This window comes from Typopeltis vanoorti, chromosome 4 (genome assembly GCF_054136105.1).
Source record: "Typopeltis vanoorti isolate ZY-2024b chromosome 4, IOZ_Tvanoo_1.0, whole genome shotgun sequence".
Classification (NCBI taxonomy): domain Eukaryota; kingdom Metazoa; phylum Arthropoda; class Arachnida; order Uropygi; family Thelyphonidae; genus Typopeltis; species Typopeltis vanoorti.
In genome coordinates this window covers 63,326,520-63,344,201 of record NC_143552.1, presented here as the reverse complement: position 1 = coordinate 63,344,201, position 17,682 = coordinate 63,326,520, and the positions used below count along the sequence as shown (strand labels likewise).

Below are 17,682 nucleotides of genomic sequence, written 5' to 3'. Positions count from 1 at the left end.
GTGTGCAGGAAGATGGTATTCAAAAAGAGAAATGTCACTAGTGATGTATATTAGGGATCTGTTTTAGGACTTGCTGTTTAACTTATGTTTCACTGATACTTGAAAAGGTTTGCATTTACTTGCTGATGATGGCATGAATAAAATGCAGAGTAATAACATTTCACAAAGGTATAATAATTATTTCGGATCTCTGTGGAGTCATAAGACTTATCATGAAGGAGATAAGGGATCTGGGTGGAGATGGTGGACAATGTGCCTCTGTAGAGCAATTGTAAGAACGATGATACATTTGCCCTTCGATTGGAAAAGGCCTAAGATCAATTTTGTTGTGACAAGAGAAATCTTTATATGGTTTTTTTTCAACTGAAGGCAAGTTAGCCGATCTCATATGGAGGTAGCAGGGTTCTTTCTCCTTGAAACTCATCAGGATTTTTCATCCTGCATACAGACAAATCAGCCTCAAGAAAACACAATTTACACACAAAAAATACTAATGGTGGTGGTGGGCAGTAGATGCCATTGGTGTAGATGATGATGGTAGTTGCAGTTTACTGTAGTTGGTGAATTAAGTGGTAGAGATGGAGAGTTGTAGAGTAGGTTCCCTCCCTCTACGAGTCTCTGGATTCCTTGGAAGTGCATTTTATTCGTCTCTTCAGGGCTGCACTCTACAGAAGCCTTCATTTTGATTACAGTTGGTTCTGCAATTCGCATGGTTAATTTGGAGCTGTTATTAGATTCTGAAGCTTCTGGCTTTATTTTCCAATGTGTTATTTACACACTTTTGCTGTATAGATGATGTGCATGATTAATCTCTATATTATGAATTACATGCAGGTAACTGTGCTTAGTTTAATATGTACAAATGGTTTGGGGCATGATACAAATATACAGAGCTCTGAAAAATAAAATAAAATGCTTCATAATATAATTTTGCGAAAAGATCAATCCTCCCCCCCCTCCTTATTCTTTAGAGATTTAAAAACTGAATTTATCATGAATATATATATATATTTTTAAATATGCCAGTATAGTATATAAAGTTTTATTTTTGATATTTACAAAAATATCTAACATTACATTCAGGTGACCAACTGCACCATTCATATCCTTGATTAAATAATCATTTACTGTGCATGTACTACATAAAAATTTGGCAGTTTCTTAAAATTCATTTATTTTCCATTGTCCTAAAGGTTGGCTTATTCTTAAACGAATTGCATCATATACAGGTAACGATGTGTAAAACTGAAGGCCTGTAAGGATTTCAACATCACGCACTGTAGCACAGTGTTGAATCAAATACTGGGAATATGACTATGAAAGGAAAAGAAAGTACTTAATCAGAAAACATATTCTCTAAAGAGAACTAAATAAAAATCATTTGCTTACTGTATACACACACACACACTGAGATCAATTTTGAATACATTTAAATGATTTTGAATACATTAAAAATATTATAAGATTAAAAGTAAAAATAAATCATTAATATATGAGGTGTGACAAATTCTCAGATTTTAGAATGGCCTCATCCTATCATGTGTATAGTGAATCATATAGAGCTATGCTACTGTGCATGTTTGATAAGTTTGTACTATAGTCTTGATTTGCATCAAAATAATCAAGGCAGAAATTGACAAACTGTTGTAAAGCTTGCATGTATGCAATGGTGATAGTACTAAAAATAAAAAGCCGTTCAGAAAAAAGAGTTCCAGAAATGTTTTTGAACAACGACAGCATCATCTAACTAAGCATGCAGCCACATAAAGGAGTTACTTCCAAGGTGATAGTAGCCACTGGTCTATAGGTAAGGAAATACAGTTTTTACATGTGCATTCCAGGAATGGAATTTAACTGTCACACCTTGTGTGTGTGTGTGTCCTTAGTACCTCTGTGGTGCCATCAGTAATGAAAAATATCCTTTACTTAGAAAAACCTAGATTGAAATATTCATATTCCTAAGATGAAAGAAATGTTTATGAGGTGTTTTCAAATGAAAATTGTCCAGTCTTATGTGAGGGGGGGGGCAGGGTTTTCCTCTGGAGATTTTTTTTGGTTCTACAGAACAAACATGTTGGTCAGTGAATATGTTCACTGACAGACACAGCAGTCTATTGAAACAAGACTAACCTTCTCAATGTAACAGTTAGTTTTATGAAAGTTGAGTTGATATAGATGCATCAGGCTTTTGAGTCTAATATATAAAGGAACATGGATAAGGATAGATATAAGCTTATACAGCTAATTTTAAGCTATGCAAAAATCTTAGTACTCATTAAAGATACCCTGTTTATTGTTATTGTTATCTGACAATCTAAGTCAGATGACAATAACATAGAATGCCATACTGTTACACATATAACTCATTCACCATCTTCACACTCACTATACTCTCAGGTAATGAATGTACTCCAATCACCTACTACTTTCATTGCAGGAGACCTCCTCCTCCCCTGCTCACACTCTCCTCATACAGCTTCCAGAGTGAGCTTCCTGTTCTCCTTTCCTCTCCCTACTGCTATTTTGTGGATTACTCTGGAAATAAATTCTTATCAAATTTTATGTCTCAATCATATTCCTTCCTCCTCCTATCCACTAGACTCTGCAGATTGCATATCTGTAATCTTACTTCATATCCATATCCAACATTCTAGAAACCACATAGTTAATAACATCTTGACTCTTTCCAATATCTCCTTGTCCTTTTGACAACCAGGTGACCAAATCTGTGCACAATAAAACATATGTGGACTTAACAAGGAGCATTCTCTGCATCAGTGCCATAATCGATTTTGCAATGTATCTGATAAACTGCAGGTTCTCATTCACTATCACTCTAAGATCCTTATCTCCTCCACCTCCTTTAAGATATAGCCACCAGTTGTATATTCTGCATTCCATCTCTGTGTAACTAAATTTTAGAAACTTACTTTGCAACACTGTACTAACAACCCCTCTTAATTTCCCACTCACCTAGTAACTTACTCTTATTACAACAAAGTGGTGAATGTAGTGGACAAATGCATATATTATAATAGTCAAGTTTCCTAAGCCCAAGAGTCATATAGGATGGTTTTCATATATTTGCAAGCTACAAGATATTTTCTAAAAATTTTAAAACTTCTGTCACATGACAGAAAACTCAGAGATTTCTCATCCTTAACAGTAAAGATGAAACTTTGCACCCATTCCTGCTTAAAAACTATTTTATTATTCTTATTTCCACTTCTTACACTTTTTTTGTCCTGTCATTTTAAGCAACTATGGGGATATGTAACTTTTACTTTTTAAGCTGAGAAAATTAACCAGTATTTGACCTTAGAAACCACTTTAAAAACACACTGGTGTCATGACACGGTACCTACAGGGTATCAGTGCTACTGGATACTGGTTAGTGGCAATTGGTTTTAATGACATTATCCCAAAGGTGGTGTACTGCACAGGTCTGTGTTTTGAGGCCATTGCTTTTTATGTTAATGATACTGGGAAAGGTTTGAATGAGGACATGCATTTGTTGAAATGAGAAGAACTATAATCACCAGCAGTACAGCGAATATTTTTCTGTAGGTGGGGATGCTATACATACTAGCCACTGAATTAGAAACCTTTATGAAGATGTATGTAAACATCACTTACATAACATATGCAAAATACTTGTCATGTGCATCACCACATGGTCTAGGCAACTATTTAAGAATACTGCTCGTCAGTAATCGTCAATAGTTGATCATAATGAGAAAAACAAAGGATCTTTCAGAGTTTGATAAAGGGTTTATTGTGGGTGCTCATCTGGCTGGAGCCACAATTTTGAAAACAGCAGAGTTGACTGGTTTCTCAAAAGGTGAAATATTCTGGGTGTTTAATCAGTGAAAAAAATAACCCACATTGCTTGTCTAAGAGGCATAACTGTGGTCCTAAGACAGTCTATCAGAAGCAAGATCACCATCTGGGAAGGCTTGTATGGACACACAGAACTTCCTGAGCATTTAATAAATGCTGTTTCTAACCCATATCTCACTGAACTATGCACAGGGAATTGAAGAGGATCAGTATTGGCAGTTGCACGCCTATGTGGAAACCACTGATTTCTGCAAAAAGTTCATCTACAGTGGTGTTAGGAACACTGCGACTGGACACTGGAAGATTGGGGAAAAAATTATGTGGTCTGATGAGTCACAGTATACCTTTTTCTGTGCCAAAACAGCAGGTAGAGAGTTTGGCAGGAACTCCATGAAGCAATGAACCCAGCTTGCCTTGTAAACACAACTCAACATTCTAGAGGTGGTGGTGTCATGGTGTGGGACATGTTCTGTTGACATGGAATGGGTCCCCTGATATTGCTGGAGGGTCAGGTGTTCTCAGAATACCTGAACATTGTTACTGATCAAGTCCAGCCTGCAGTGTTGATTTTTTTGTATCATCCAGCAGATGGTGGCTGTTTTATGGATGACAGTGCTGCTGTCCATTGTGCAAGAACTGTTCAGCAGTGGTTCAGTGAGCACGACAGCAATATCCACCATCTTACTTGGTTACCACAAAGTCCAGATCTGAGCCCATTGAGAATATATATGGGACGTGTTAGAAAAACATATCTGGGAATTTGTCCTCTTCCGACAAATTTGAGCCAATTAAATGACTGGCTGGTGAATGCCTGATATGCTGTAGACATAGATACAATCAAACACTTTGTGAATCTAGGCCAAACTGGATATGTGCTGTAATTCAGGCTCGTGGAGGTCCAAAACAGTATTAAATAAGAGTTTTTATTTTATGGCCAGTATGTGTAGTTTAATGTTGGCAGAATGTAAGGTTTTAAAATTCAGGAAACAGAGTATGCAGTTAGCAAGAGTACCTTATAGGAGATGAGTAATCTTGGGGATAATGGTGATAAAATCTTAAAATGTAGGAATCATACTGCTACAGAAGTTTATAGTTTCCTTGTATATGACCTTGAGTAGACCACATGTATTTCTGTGCAGAGATTTGGTCACCAGGATTTCACAAGAATTGAAAATATACTGGAAAAGATCCAGAGACAGTTAACTAATATGGTTTCTGATCTCTGGAATGTTGACTATGAAGAAGTGAAGATTGAGGAAGTGCAGTTTGCAGAATCTAATGGATGGATAGGAGTGGAGGGAGAGTATAATTAAGACATAAATTGACAAGTAGTTTTTATCAGATTAATATGGAAGAGGTATTTCATAAAACAGGAGACACAGGAAGAACAAGAGGCTATTCTTGGAAGTTGCATAAGGTGGTGAGAGCAAGGGAGAAAGATGAACAGCAGGTTTTTTTTTGCATGGAGAGTAGTAAGTGATCAGAATGCATTTCCACAGATTGCATTGAGCAATGCAATGGTGAATGAGTTTAAAATATGGTTTTATGATCTTTGTGTGTGTGACAGTCAGACCTCTTGCACTGTGTCTTTCACTTTTTTTTTTTTAAATATGTGGCTCCCACCTATGAAAAGTTTTTGAAAAACCTACTTTGGTACATTCTTACCACGGGTGAGCCAAGAATAAAAAAATTCTTGGCTCACCCATGTGTATATAATGTATATATCTTTTGTTTTTATTTATTATTTTTACATACATCATGGCAAGGTGTTTAATGCCATGTAATGAGTCATGTGTTTGTAGCCAGCATAACTGGACGAATGATGCTCCCAAGTCAATGCAACTGTGTCTGGGTGGAATGGTTGCAAGAAGGGAACTGACTAAGTTTGAAATAGGTGTTGTGATAGGATGCCATATTGCAGGCCTATCTGTTGAACAAATTGTTGATGAGGCCTACCCGTCAACAATCAGTGATACCATACTGAGATGGAAGCAACTATAAGTGCTACCCACAGTGAATGACTCACCACACTCACAAACGTGGCTGTAAGGTGCTAAGAAGGATAATATATAAAAACCACCATTCATCAGCTGAAATGCTGAACACAGAGTTCCAGCCATTGACTAGGACATAAATCTGCACAAAAACATTCAGAACCAAGGCTCACGACATAGGTTTCCATGGTTGGACTACAATATGCAGGCCCTCACATTACCTAAACCAGAATGCAGCATCATCTTCAGTGGTGCAAAGAGCATGTACAGCAGGATGTGGAAACTTTGAAAGCTGTGTTAGGAAACCCTCCACCAAGCAGATGAACAGGTGTGGGTGTCTGAATGTGCAATATTCCATCCATCTGAGTTGGATAGAAAGGAATGGATAAACTATAATACTGTTGGACTTTGCTAAGGCATTTAATAGAATTCCACGTGAAAGACTGTTTCATAAACTGGAGAATATGGCATTGGAATATAAACTTCTGACTTACTTGGATAAGTGGCTGGTCGACAGACAGATATCAAAAATGGTATATGGTGGGTGTGAATCTGCCATATTTAAGGTGAGCAGTGGTATATCACAGGAATCAGTCCTTGAACCATTATTGTTGAATCCGTACATTAATGATATTGGAGAGGATCTGACAGGAGATGTTCAATTGTTTTCTGATAATGCAAAGATAGGCAGAGCAATCAGGGCTGGTACTGATATCCAGCACTTACAGAATGGTTTGAATAGGCTGGAATGCACTTTAGCATGATGAGATTTCCAACAGCATATTATATTAGCAGGATTATACTACAAGAAGCTGATGAGGCTATAGATCTTGGTGTTATGGTGGGTAGGAATTTGAGATTCAAAGGTTACATAACAAAAATTGCACATACTCACAATGTTGAAACAAACTCTGACATGTAAGGATAGGAAGTCATTTTACCTCTTTACAAGTCCTTGATAAGACCATACCAGGAATACTGTGTACAGATTTGGTCTCCTGGATTCAGAAAGGATAAAGAAGGCTGTCAAAAGGGTGCAAAGAAGAAGAAGAGCTACAAAGATTATATTAGGATTATGGAATGTAGATTATAGGACAGACTGAGAGTAAGTAGACCACAGACTCTGATTAATAGGAGAAAGTGGGGCGATATGATAGAAGTCTATAAACTTCTGAATGGATGTTATAAGATATCATCTAATGAAATTCTTTGTTATATGGAAGGTGGGAAGAGAACATGGACACTCATGGAACTGGTGTGTGTGTGTGTGTGTGTGTGTGTGTGTGTTGTGGATTTTTCTCTTACAGAGCATTGAGTGGAACAGTTTGCCTGTTGAAGTGGTGGATGCACCTATTGTGAATTTTAACAGAAGGTAATGGCAGCTGGTGTGGGTGACATATGGCCTCCTTCAATGAGTCCTTGATTCCCTGGAGGTATCAGATAATAATTGGAATCTGGTTTGAGGCAGTTTTGAGTGTGGATGTATTATTTGATATATTGAGTGTTTATTTAAATTAATTAGTATATTTTAGTATATTATTATGATTTTTACTGGATTTATTGTATTGAGTGCATTTACTACCACATTTGTAGAAACATTCATTTAAGATAGTCTTTAAAAATGGCACCAAAAATTCATTGTAATAATAGTGGCATCAAAAGCAAAGCCTAAAGTAGATATCATGGATCAGAGCCTTAGTCCCACCAAGTAAAAGCATTAAAACACCAATAGCAATAATACAAATGAAGATATACCATGATACTTCTGGATTTTGCAAATGCATTTGGCATGAGGTGACCTTGTTGATCGAGTGGATGGCATACTCGCTTTCCAACCAACAGGCTGGGTTCAAATGCTATCCTCAGCATGGATGTTTGTTGTCTTCCTAATTCTGTATGGAAAGGGCATCTGTTCTCCTGTCACTTCATATTCCAGCAGAGGCCTCACTCCTAAAACTCTACAAATTATTGGAGGGACCTAAGGCATCGAAAGCTAGTCAAAATGTTTATAAAGAAAAAGGTAGGATTCTGCATATGAGATTACAAGGTATGCAAACTCAAAGAAATTAGTATATAAATTAGACTTGTGACCTAGATAGGAGACTAGCTTATTAACAGGTCAAAAAGTTAATAGTGGTATACTTACAGGTCCATTGTACTTGTGCCATTGTTGTTTAACTTATATATTAATGAAACTGGAGATGGTCTAGAGTGTGATATACAGCTGTTTGCTGATGATGATACTAAATTGGGGAGAGTGATAAGAGTTTATAGTTGGTTCAGGAATCCCTGCAAAATGATTTGAACAGACTGGTTATATTGTCAAATGGCAATGAATATCAATTGCCAAATGGAAGACATTGCAGGCAGAGAGTACCATATTGTATTAATGAGAATTCGCTGCAGGTATCAATGAAGCTAGAGACTTAGGTGTTATAATGAACAGTGAGTTAAAAAGTTTAGAAATATGTTGCTAAGGTAGTTAAAGTCATTCTTCACAATGGAATTGGACAACAGAACTGTAGAGAAGAGTAACTTGCAAAAAAAAAAAGAAAAAGAGTTCTTCCACATTACATGGTTTTAATAAGACCACATGAACTCTGGTGCTCAGATATGGTCATCTAGGTTCTGAGAATATGTGGTAACATTCAAAAAAGACCCAGCAGTAAGTAATCATGCTGATAACCAGCCTGTGGGATTTCATATATGAGAACAGCATGAGGAAATGTTGTTTTTGAAGTTTTAAGGAAAGACAGAGGAGAGGAGTTATGATAGAGAAATACATATTAAGAGATGTGAAGAGATGTTATAGTATCGACACAAATGAGATTTTGAAGTGTGTGAAGTGTATGTTCAAAGTAGAATTCAAGTTCATTACTGGAAGCTGGCTAAGGGTGTGTTAGGAACTATGTGAGACGACTCTTCTCACAACGTGTGGTGAGTGTGAGAATGGGCTAACATAAGATTATGTTAATACATTTTCAGTGAATATGTTCATGGAAAGATAAGATAGGTATTTAAGCATAAATGACTAAAGGGCCCTCCCCCTCCAATGTGTCCAACTTCCTGGAGGAGCAATGATGGTTATGATGTTAATAGCACTGTTCTCGTGACCTCCTTAAACAGACCTGGAAACAACATAGGTTTACTAAAGGAAAATCATATTTTACCAATTTACTTATGTACTACAAAGTGATGATTTCATTAGGATAGGGTGATAAATATACTTAGATTCTGCAGAGGCCTTTGATAGACTGTCACACTGATAGTTTTCTCTTGTTTGTTCAACTGTGACTGAGACACTTATGCTGTGACTCATATTTTGAATGTTGTAACTAATTCTTAGATGTTGTAACTAATTCACTAGATGTTAGAGTTCACAGAGGATATGAAATAAGCAGTGACCACTTCCTTGTTAAAATAAAATTAAGATTACCACCTAAATGGCTACAAGTAACAAGAACAGAAAGAAAATTTGAAACATTTGTTTATAAAACTAGACTACTGAATGAAATAAATGTACAATGGCTATATGAACAAAGAATTAACGAATATCTAGATAAAATAAAACAAAACTAAGAAATAGAAATAGAATGGCTTAATATAAAAATGATACTAAATGCAGCAGTAAATGAAAGCTTAGGAAAGACCAAAAAATTCAATAAAAGTAAAAACTGAAGATCTGGAATGATACAATCAAATAGATAATCAAAAAGAAACCTATCACAAATGGTTAAGCAATAAAAGATTAGAAGATGAAATAGAATATAAAAGGATAAGAGCCATAGCTAAAAGAGAAGTCAGAAAAAGACATAGAGAATCATGGAACAATTTGTTTCTAATTTAGAACATGATTTATATAAAATAAGACCCAATGTATAATATTTTGAAACACTTCAATGCAGATGCCAAAGAAAACATAAAATTAAACACCAAATTGAAATTAGAAGAATTTCTAAATTACTACACGGAATTGTGGACAGACAAATATTTTAAAAAAGACAACTGGCAAACAATTAACGAAAATGAAAACGAAATAACTAAAGAAAAAAAAATCAACCTGAAAGAAACAAGAAACGGAAAATAGAACCTAGCTTATCACCTGGAGAAGATAAGCTAGGTTCAGAACTATATAAAATACGCAGGAACAAGATTCAAAGAAAGACCCTTATTATTTTTAAATAAAATTTATTCAACTGGTATCCCTCCAATAGAATGGAAAAAAGCAATTGTGATTCTTATCTTTAAAAAAGGTAATAGAGATGACCCTAAAAACTATAGAGGTATTAGTATACTAAATTCCTGTTACAAAATATATAGCAGAATCTTAAATAGCAAACTAATGAAATATTCCGAAAACTTTATTTTAGAAGTACAGAATGGAATTAGAAAAGGACGATCATGTATAGACCCAGCCGTTTGCCTAAAATTAATAATAGAGAAAAGAAGAGAATACAATTTAGAAACACATATTGCATTTATTGACTTTGAAAAAGCATTTGACAAAGTTAAAAGAAACATTATTTAACATATTAAAAGAAAGACAAATACCAAATAATATTGTAAAAGCTATCACAAGTATATATGAAAATAATCAAATACAAATAAGATTAAATCACGAGCTATCATATATGAGAGAGATAAACCAAGGGATCCAACAGGGATGTCTCCTCTCAGCAACTCTTTTTAATATTTACTTAAATGGAATAAAAATTTACATCAAGGAATTAAACTTTCTCCTACAGTGAACTTAAACACTCTCCTTTTTGCCAACAACCAAATAATAATTACAAATTCTAAAGATAACTTACAGAAAGTTATTTTAGATCTAAATGAGATAGCCAAAGATTATGGTATGATAATATCAACAGAAAAATCAAAAACCATGGCCTTTAAAGGACAAGATCCAACAAGAACTAAAATAGTAATAGATAACAAGATCTTAGAACAGGTGAATTCATTTAACTACCTAGGATGTATGATCACATATGAAAATGAAAAAGATATAAATGTAAAAATTGCAAAATATTTAAAAATAACAGGTGTAATTAACTCTATACTTAAACCAAACCTAGTTCAAAAGCAAACCAGACTAAAAGTATACAATACATTATCCCTACCAGTCTTAATGTATGGAAGCGAAATCTGGACAATAAAACAAAAAGACAAAGATTAATAACAGCAGAAATGAAGTTTATGAGAAAAACTGCAAAGTATACCCTATTTGATCATAAAAGAAATGAAGAAATTATGAAAGAATTAAATCAAGAACCAGTAATAGAAAAAATTAAAAAATATAAACATAAATGGATGGAACATGTTCAAAGAATGAAAACAGAAAGATACCAAAACAAGCCTTAAAGTACAAGCCATTAGGAAAAAGAAAACCAGGATGTCCTCTTAAACAATTCAATGATGACTTCTAAGGCTGGAACAGGCCATGCTAGGCCTAAATCCTTGATATGCATGATGATGATGTAACTAATTCTTTGGCTCTCTCACTGAATGATGCTCATGTTACATTGGGTGAAATATACAGGAATTTTAATAAATTTCAATTTCCTAGGCATGTGTTAAACAAAGTATTATTATTATGTATATCATAATAATATTTTGAAAATAAAACTGAAAAGAATACTCCAGTTCCTCATTCTCTGATATAGCTACTAGCTGTCCCTTGGGCTTCTTCATGATTACCAGCTTTCTAGTTCCACATATATCCCTTTCTCATGGAAGTCCTCACAACTAGGTCAGTGATGGCAAACCTTTTTATGTGCGCATGCCAAAAATTTAATTTACAAATCGAGTTGCTGACATGCTAGGCAGTTTTTAATAAGAGAAAAATTAATAGAAAATTAATCTTAATTTATAAATTTATAATATATATATATCTCATCTCGCTTTCCCTCTTTTACCTTGCGGTATTGAGGGTTTATATTAATCATCGGACCTCAAACCGTTCACAGGATAAGGTGGTCAAGCCCTATGCCCCAGTGTATCCCATGTTCGTAGTGTTGAGTTCTCAAGGCTGGTTTGCCTGCTTTGAGAACACAACTTTGAGACCTTATCCTGGGATAAAAAACCCCAGGATAAACTGGGGGAAAAACCCTACTGTCCATGCCCAAGGCCGCCTAACTTGGCTATGGCTGAGGAAGATCCTTCAGCTCCTCACATCACCGACAGGAATCAAACCTAGGACACTCCTTCCCCAAGCATATGGTTGCGAATTGCACAGCCACTAGGCTAACCACTCAGACATATATATCTATATAATATTTTATAAATAATATTTTATTTTATTTATGATATTTATTTCTATATAAATTTATATTATTCAGTGTAAAATTGATTATTGTATCATTAAATTGATTTTAATGATGTTGGTTTGAAAAAAAAAACTACTGAGAAAAATATTTATGCACTGTAACTCACCGTCGAAGTTAGCTGAGCAGCTGAAGCAGCAGAAGGATGTCAACTTGTATGAAAAATTAGACAATAGTTTTTAGTTAGATACCGTGTTTCCGGTGCAACATATGGTTTTGCTTGAGTCTATACAGCATAGTCTCTGTGAGAGGGGACATGTGATTCATTAGTTAGCACCGTTTTTATTCCAGCTGTCTCTAATTGCACTATTTGTTGAGAAATATATTACACAGACTGCAAAAGGCTCCGTACCTTATTCAGGGATACAGTAAAACTACTTGTTTTTCTTGCATCTGCAGTATAATAATGGCTGTTGGGGAGGGTGCGTTGTTAACCGCAGGGAGTGAGTTACTATCGCCTCGACGTGAACATGTTTAAACATTTTTCGTGTGTATATGCAAAACTTTTAATGTCTTTTTTCGTAAAGTAAAATCAGGGATGCAAGTGGCGAGGGCAACTTGTATCCCTGAGAGTTTCAGATGTTATGGAATTTGCTTGAAGAGAATTAGTATTTCAACTCAACAATTTTCGGTTGCCTTTGAGTCGTGCAATCTTTTATTAATACTGCACCAATCATATGCACGTCTTCATAGCTGCTCTCTGGTGTAAAACAAAATTTAACTTGTACATATTGTAACAATTAAAAAAAAAGGTTGAATCATTTATAAGCATATAAAAGGATATCACCTGTAAATTGTTGACGTGCCAGCAAAATTCTAGGATGTGCCATAGGTTCACCATCTAGAACGTAGGTGATCACTTCATGGTCACTCTTACCAACTAGAGGGAAATTTGGCACTGTGTTAATAACAACATTCTCTGATGGGAAGATCAAATCCAGAACTTGATCCTTGTGTGCTCTCTGTTAAGTTTTGCCTAAGGTAAATGACTCTCAAAAAATGAGAAATTCATTCTCTTTGTCCACAGATGCATCTCTTCATTCCACGTTATATTACTCTAATTAAAATCTACCATAATGATCACTTGTTTCTTATTTGCTGGGCTAATTAATTTCCTTCTCACTGCCCTCCACATTACTAGGTCTATAGTAGCCTCCAACTAGATTTCCTTCTGCCCATCTCTACCTCATACTGCAGTGCTCAAATCTGCTACTGCTATTTCTCCCTTGCATCTCCAACTTTGATAGGCATAACTCTGCTGCCATCAACAGCACTCTCTTTCCCTTTCTATCATAATGAAAAACATTAGGCCTCTCCGTCTCTATTCCTGACAAGATGTCTTCCTCATCCAACCACGTTTCACTTAATCCTACAATTTTTGGATGAACTTGATCAGTGGAATAATTTTGTTCCCTTTATTTTGAAAAAAAAATAAGGAGAACACAAAACTCATTTCTGGGTCTAACATATCTCACTTCTCAGATGCGACTCCTCAATACTCCCCTCCCTCTGACCATTCCTCTATCACCCCTGATCTCACAATCCTTCCCAGATTCAAATGCTCCCCACATCCTAGGCCTTCCCATGACTTTTCTTGTCTGTTCATACATTCACTTCTGCATCCAGCATCTACACTTCTTATGCAGTGTCTCTCTGTCCATCCTGACTCCCTCTCCCATTTACCTGTCTGTCTAGGTCTCTGGAGGAGCAGTGCATGATAATGATAATAAAGGTTATGGTTAAACTGTAGGAAGGATTGGTGAGATGCACAAGGAGTTTTACTTTTGGAGGATGTCTTTACACTCTGCCATCATACCTACCTTTTTTCTATTTCAATGTCCATTCCAGAAGCCATGCTTTTCTATCTATCTCCCTTTGATGGAATAAAGTCCGCTTTCAGCCATTTCATCAGCCAAGAGGACCATACCACTTTATTTATGCAGAGCTCTGTGGATGCCTCTACCTGACTTGCAAGATTTAATTAATCTACTTTTATTTACCAAATGCATACCATCATATCTTTGCTAGTTCATTCCAAAGAAGGAAGATGCATCTGTATCCTCTGATTACCATTGAATTACAGTTCCTCCTGTTCTCTCACTTGGCTTTCATATAGTGTTAGCTAAATGTCTTCAGTCATACATTCAACATGACTTTAGGCAAAGAGCCTTCATACCTGTTGATGGCTGTGCTTAGAGTCTTCATTCTTTCATTTCTTCTCTCTCTGAATCCTGGCAGCATCTCTCTTCAAGCTATACTTCAATCACCGTCTATTTCAGGATGTCCAGAATCTTTCCTCACTTACATATCAGAAATTTACTTTGCAAATTCCTTTGCTGTCACTCTGGGCTCCAGATTTACATCTATACTAGAACTCAGGGTGTATGCCAAGGAGACCTTCTTGCCCTCTTCATTTCCTCAACTATGTCATTGATGAATTTCCTTGCTTAATTCCACGCCATGTTCGCTACTCTCTTGACATAACCACTGTTAATGCTATAGCATTTGTTAATGACATACTCAGAGCCTTTCATAGAGAAGGCCTACAGGAACTCCTCAACCAACCAGTCAACTTCTTTCAGCTTTGAGTCCTAAACATCTGTGTGACAGAATCAAATAAACTTTCTCTTGTCTCTTCGGATAGAGAACTTGTTTTTTCTGAATGCCATGTCCTTGCATTCTATCTCTGTTCTGATACCTTAGTATTTTTTCCTCTCTGACAGGCCATTCCTCTTTCCCATCCACTCTAGGATTTTTTTCTCTTGGTTTCTCCTCTTTTCAAAAATCCCCACTTAACCTCAACAGAGACTCTTCATTTTGAATTTCCTTTTTCCTAGATTCTGCCATAGGTTAGTCCTAGGTAAACTGTCTCTTTTCTCTCTCTCTCTCTCTCTCTCTCTCTCTCTTTCTTTCTCAGTTATGTCCCAAATGAATGTAGTAGTTTTCTCAGGAGTCCATTCATGGTTAAGTCTTCCTCAAGATGTGCCATTAGCATTTTTCCATGCCACTGTAAACCATGAAGGCTTGGAATTCCCTTGTCGTGATGGTTAGTGACTAGTTTATGAGGATGGTCTGAAACATTCTCAGCTTCGACCGTAGATGGCAACACTTTTTTTTTTTTTCTAAGTTGGTACATCTGTCATAAGCATCCATGTGAAATTGCAAGTCATTCTATCAAGTAGTTTGTTTTATACAGCTGTCTGAAGCAAAAGTGTTGTCTGTATCCCTTGAAATGGATAAAATTGAGTATTTTATAACGAATTATAAAATTCTTTATAAAAGAAGGTTTAACGCCAAAAGAAATTTATTTGAAGTTCATAAAAGTTTACGGGCACTCTCTTCTCCTTCGTTTTCGACAATTAATAAATGGGCTTCTGAGTTTAAACGAGGCCATACCAGCCTTTAAGATGATCCACGTGAAGGACGTCCAAAACGTATAACAACACCAGAAATCATTGATCAAGTGCACAATATGTTATTGGATGACTGGTGAGTCAAAGTGCATGAAATTGCTGAGACCATAGGCATTTCAAAAGAACATGTAGAATATATTTTGCATGAAGAATTGCAAATGAAAAAGCTTTGCACAAGATGGGTGCCGCGCTTGCTCACAGCAGATCAAAAATGCACTCGCATGGAAATCTCTGAATAGTGCTTGGAGCATTTTAACAAGAATAAAACTGATTTTGTGTATCGATTTTTACTATGGATGAGACTTGGATTCACCATTACACACCAGAATCCAAACAGCAGTGAAAACATTGGCAAAAGCCAGTTGTTCGGTGCCAAAGAAGACAAAGTCAGTTCCATCAGCAGGAAAGGTCACGGCATTGTGTTTTGGAATGCTAAAGGCATTTTGTTTATTAATTATCTTGAAAAGGGTAAAACAATAACCAGGGAATATTATTCTGATATTTTAACCAGACTAGACGAAAAAATTCGTGAGAAAAGACTCAGTGTGCAGAAGGAAAAAATCATCTTTCATCAGGACAATGCACCTGCCCACAAAAATGTTTTGGCAATGGGAAAATTAAGGGACCTGCCCTTTGAATTGTTGGAACATCCACCCTGTTCCCCAGATTTGGCTCCCTCTGACTTCTATCTCTTCCCAAAACTAAAACTCTTCCTCACTGGTCAGTGTTTTTCTTCGAATCAAGAGATGATTGCAGCTATTGAGGAGTATTTTGCAGATCTTACTGAGAACCACTACAGGGACAAGATAATGGCACTGGAGTATCACTGGAATAAATGCATTAGTCTTAAGGGAGATTATGTTGAAATATAAAAATAATTTTGAAATTATAAATTTGTTTTTTTCATTGTTAGGCCGAAAACTTTTCAGACTACCCTCGTATATCTATCCAGATTACAGAAATTTTCTCTCTCTGCACTTCAGCACTATGTCTTGTTTCCTCTAGGATTTCATGTATTAAGGATGATTATTGTACCTCTGGATGGGTGTGCTTGATGGAAAGAGACCATTTCTGACTGCCTTGGTGGAACAAAGGTGATGGGTTTTAATGTTGCACCATTCATTCAATGGAACAGCATTACAAGAATCTAACATGTCATGCCATGCCAATTTATAACACCCACAGAATAATTGGCTTATTTGTTCATAAATTTATGTAGAAATATGTTTCAATATTTTTATTGAAACACATTTCCTCTCAATATCAATGGATCAAGAATGTGACTTGCTTCCTGCCTAGATTTGAATATATAGATTTAATTTGGATAAGAATCAATGCTTTGCCAATTCAAGCTCGTACAACTCAAAGAAAAAGTGACAAAAACTACAGAGCAGGCTGTCAGTATAGAAACTTTGGCTCATGCTGCTCAATGTGACAACATGGAGTACATGTCAGAAGACATGCAATAGTGAGGATTATAGAGAATAGGATGAAAAACAAAGGTAGGATAACAGCATTAGAACCAAACCTCAATCCAATGTTAGACTATAGGTCTAACATAAAGAGAGGAGATGAGTTAGTTGTTCTTGATGTGCAGGTTGTGGGTGCTGGGCAACTACTCACTCATGAGCGTTTTTCTGTCCTCCATCATGAGAAAGCTGCTACTATACTGAAAAACCAAGACTTGGTATGGCTCCTTCACAAAGAACATTGCATTGTACCAAAATTTATCTCTGTAACTGTATACTTTAAAGGTGTATGATGTCAGGAAAGTTACATGGACTTACTAAGATTTGGACTCTCTCAAGGCTGATTTCAAGATACTCTCTTTGCTTGCCTTGCAGAGCATACTAGTGGCATGGAGGAATTACTATAGAATTACTTTTTTGGCTCCCCCGGTTCTGGAGTTGGATAGTACAGGATACTGTTGGGGACTTAGTCCTCTTCTGGTCTGACATATGGGACCATAGTATATATCACTGTTTTCAGTGCAAAGTTAGAAAAATAAAAAATAAGTCTCCAGTGAGCAGGGTGGTACACACTCACATAGGATAATGAAATTTATCTGCCATTTCATGTCTGCACTGTTGATTTTTCTGTCGCATATATACT

The 17,682-nt window shown here is 36.0% G+C and overlaps 1 protein-coding gene across 1 annotated transcript in view; it reads right to left on the bottom strand.

Moving 5' to 3' along the window:
* Nucleotides 1–1,097: 1,097 nt before the first annotated feature.
* LOC150107366 (venom phosphodiesterase-like) overlaps nt 1,098–17,682 on the bottom strand; it is a 291,454-nt gene continuing 274,869 nt past the window's right edge. Inside the window, exon 20 of the mRNA XM_090391228.1 lies at nt 1,098–1,314. Within this exon, the coding sequence (XP_090247354.1) occupies nt 1,162–1,314 (153 nt within the window). The 3' untranslated portion in view covers nt 1,098–1,161. The remainder of the gene's footprint in view (nt 1,315–17,682) is intronic.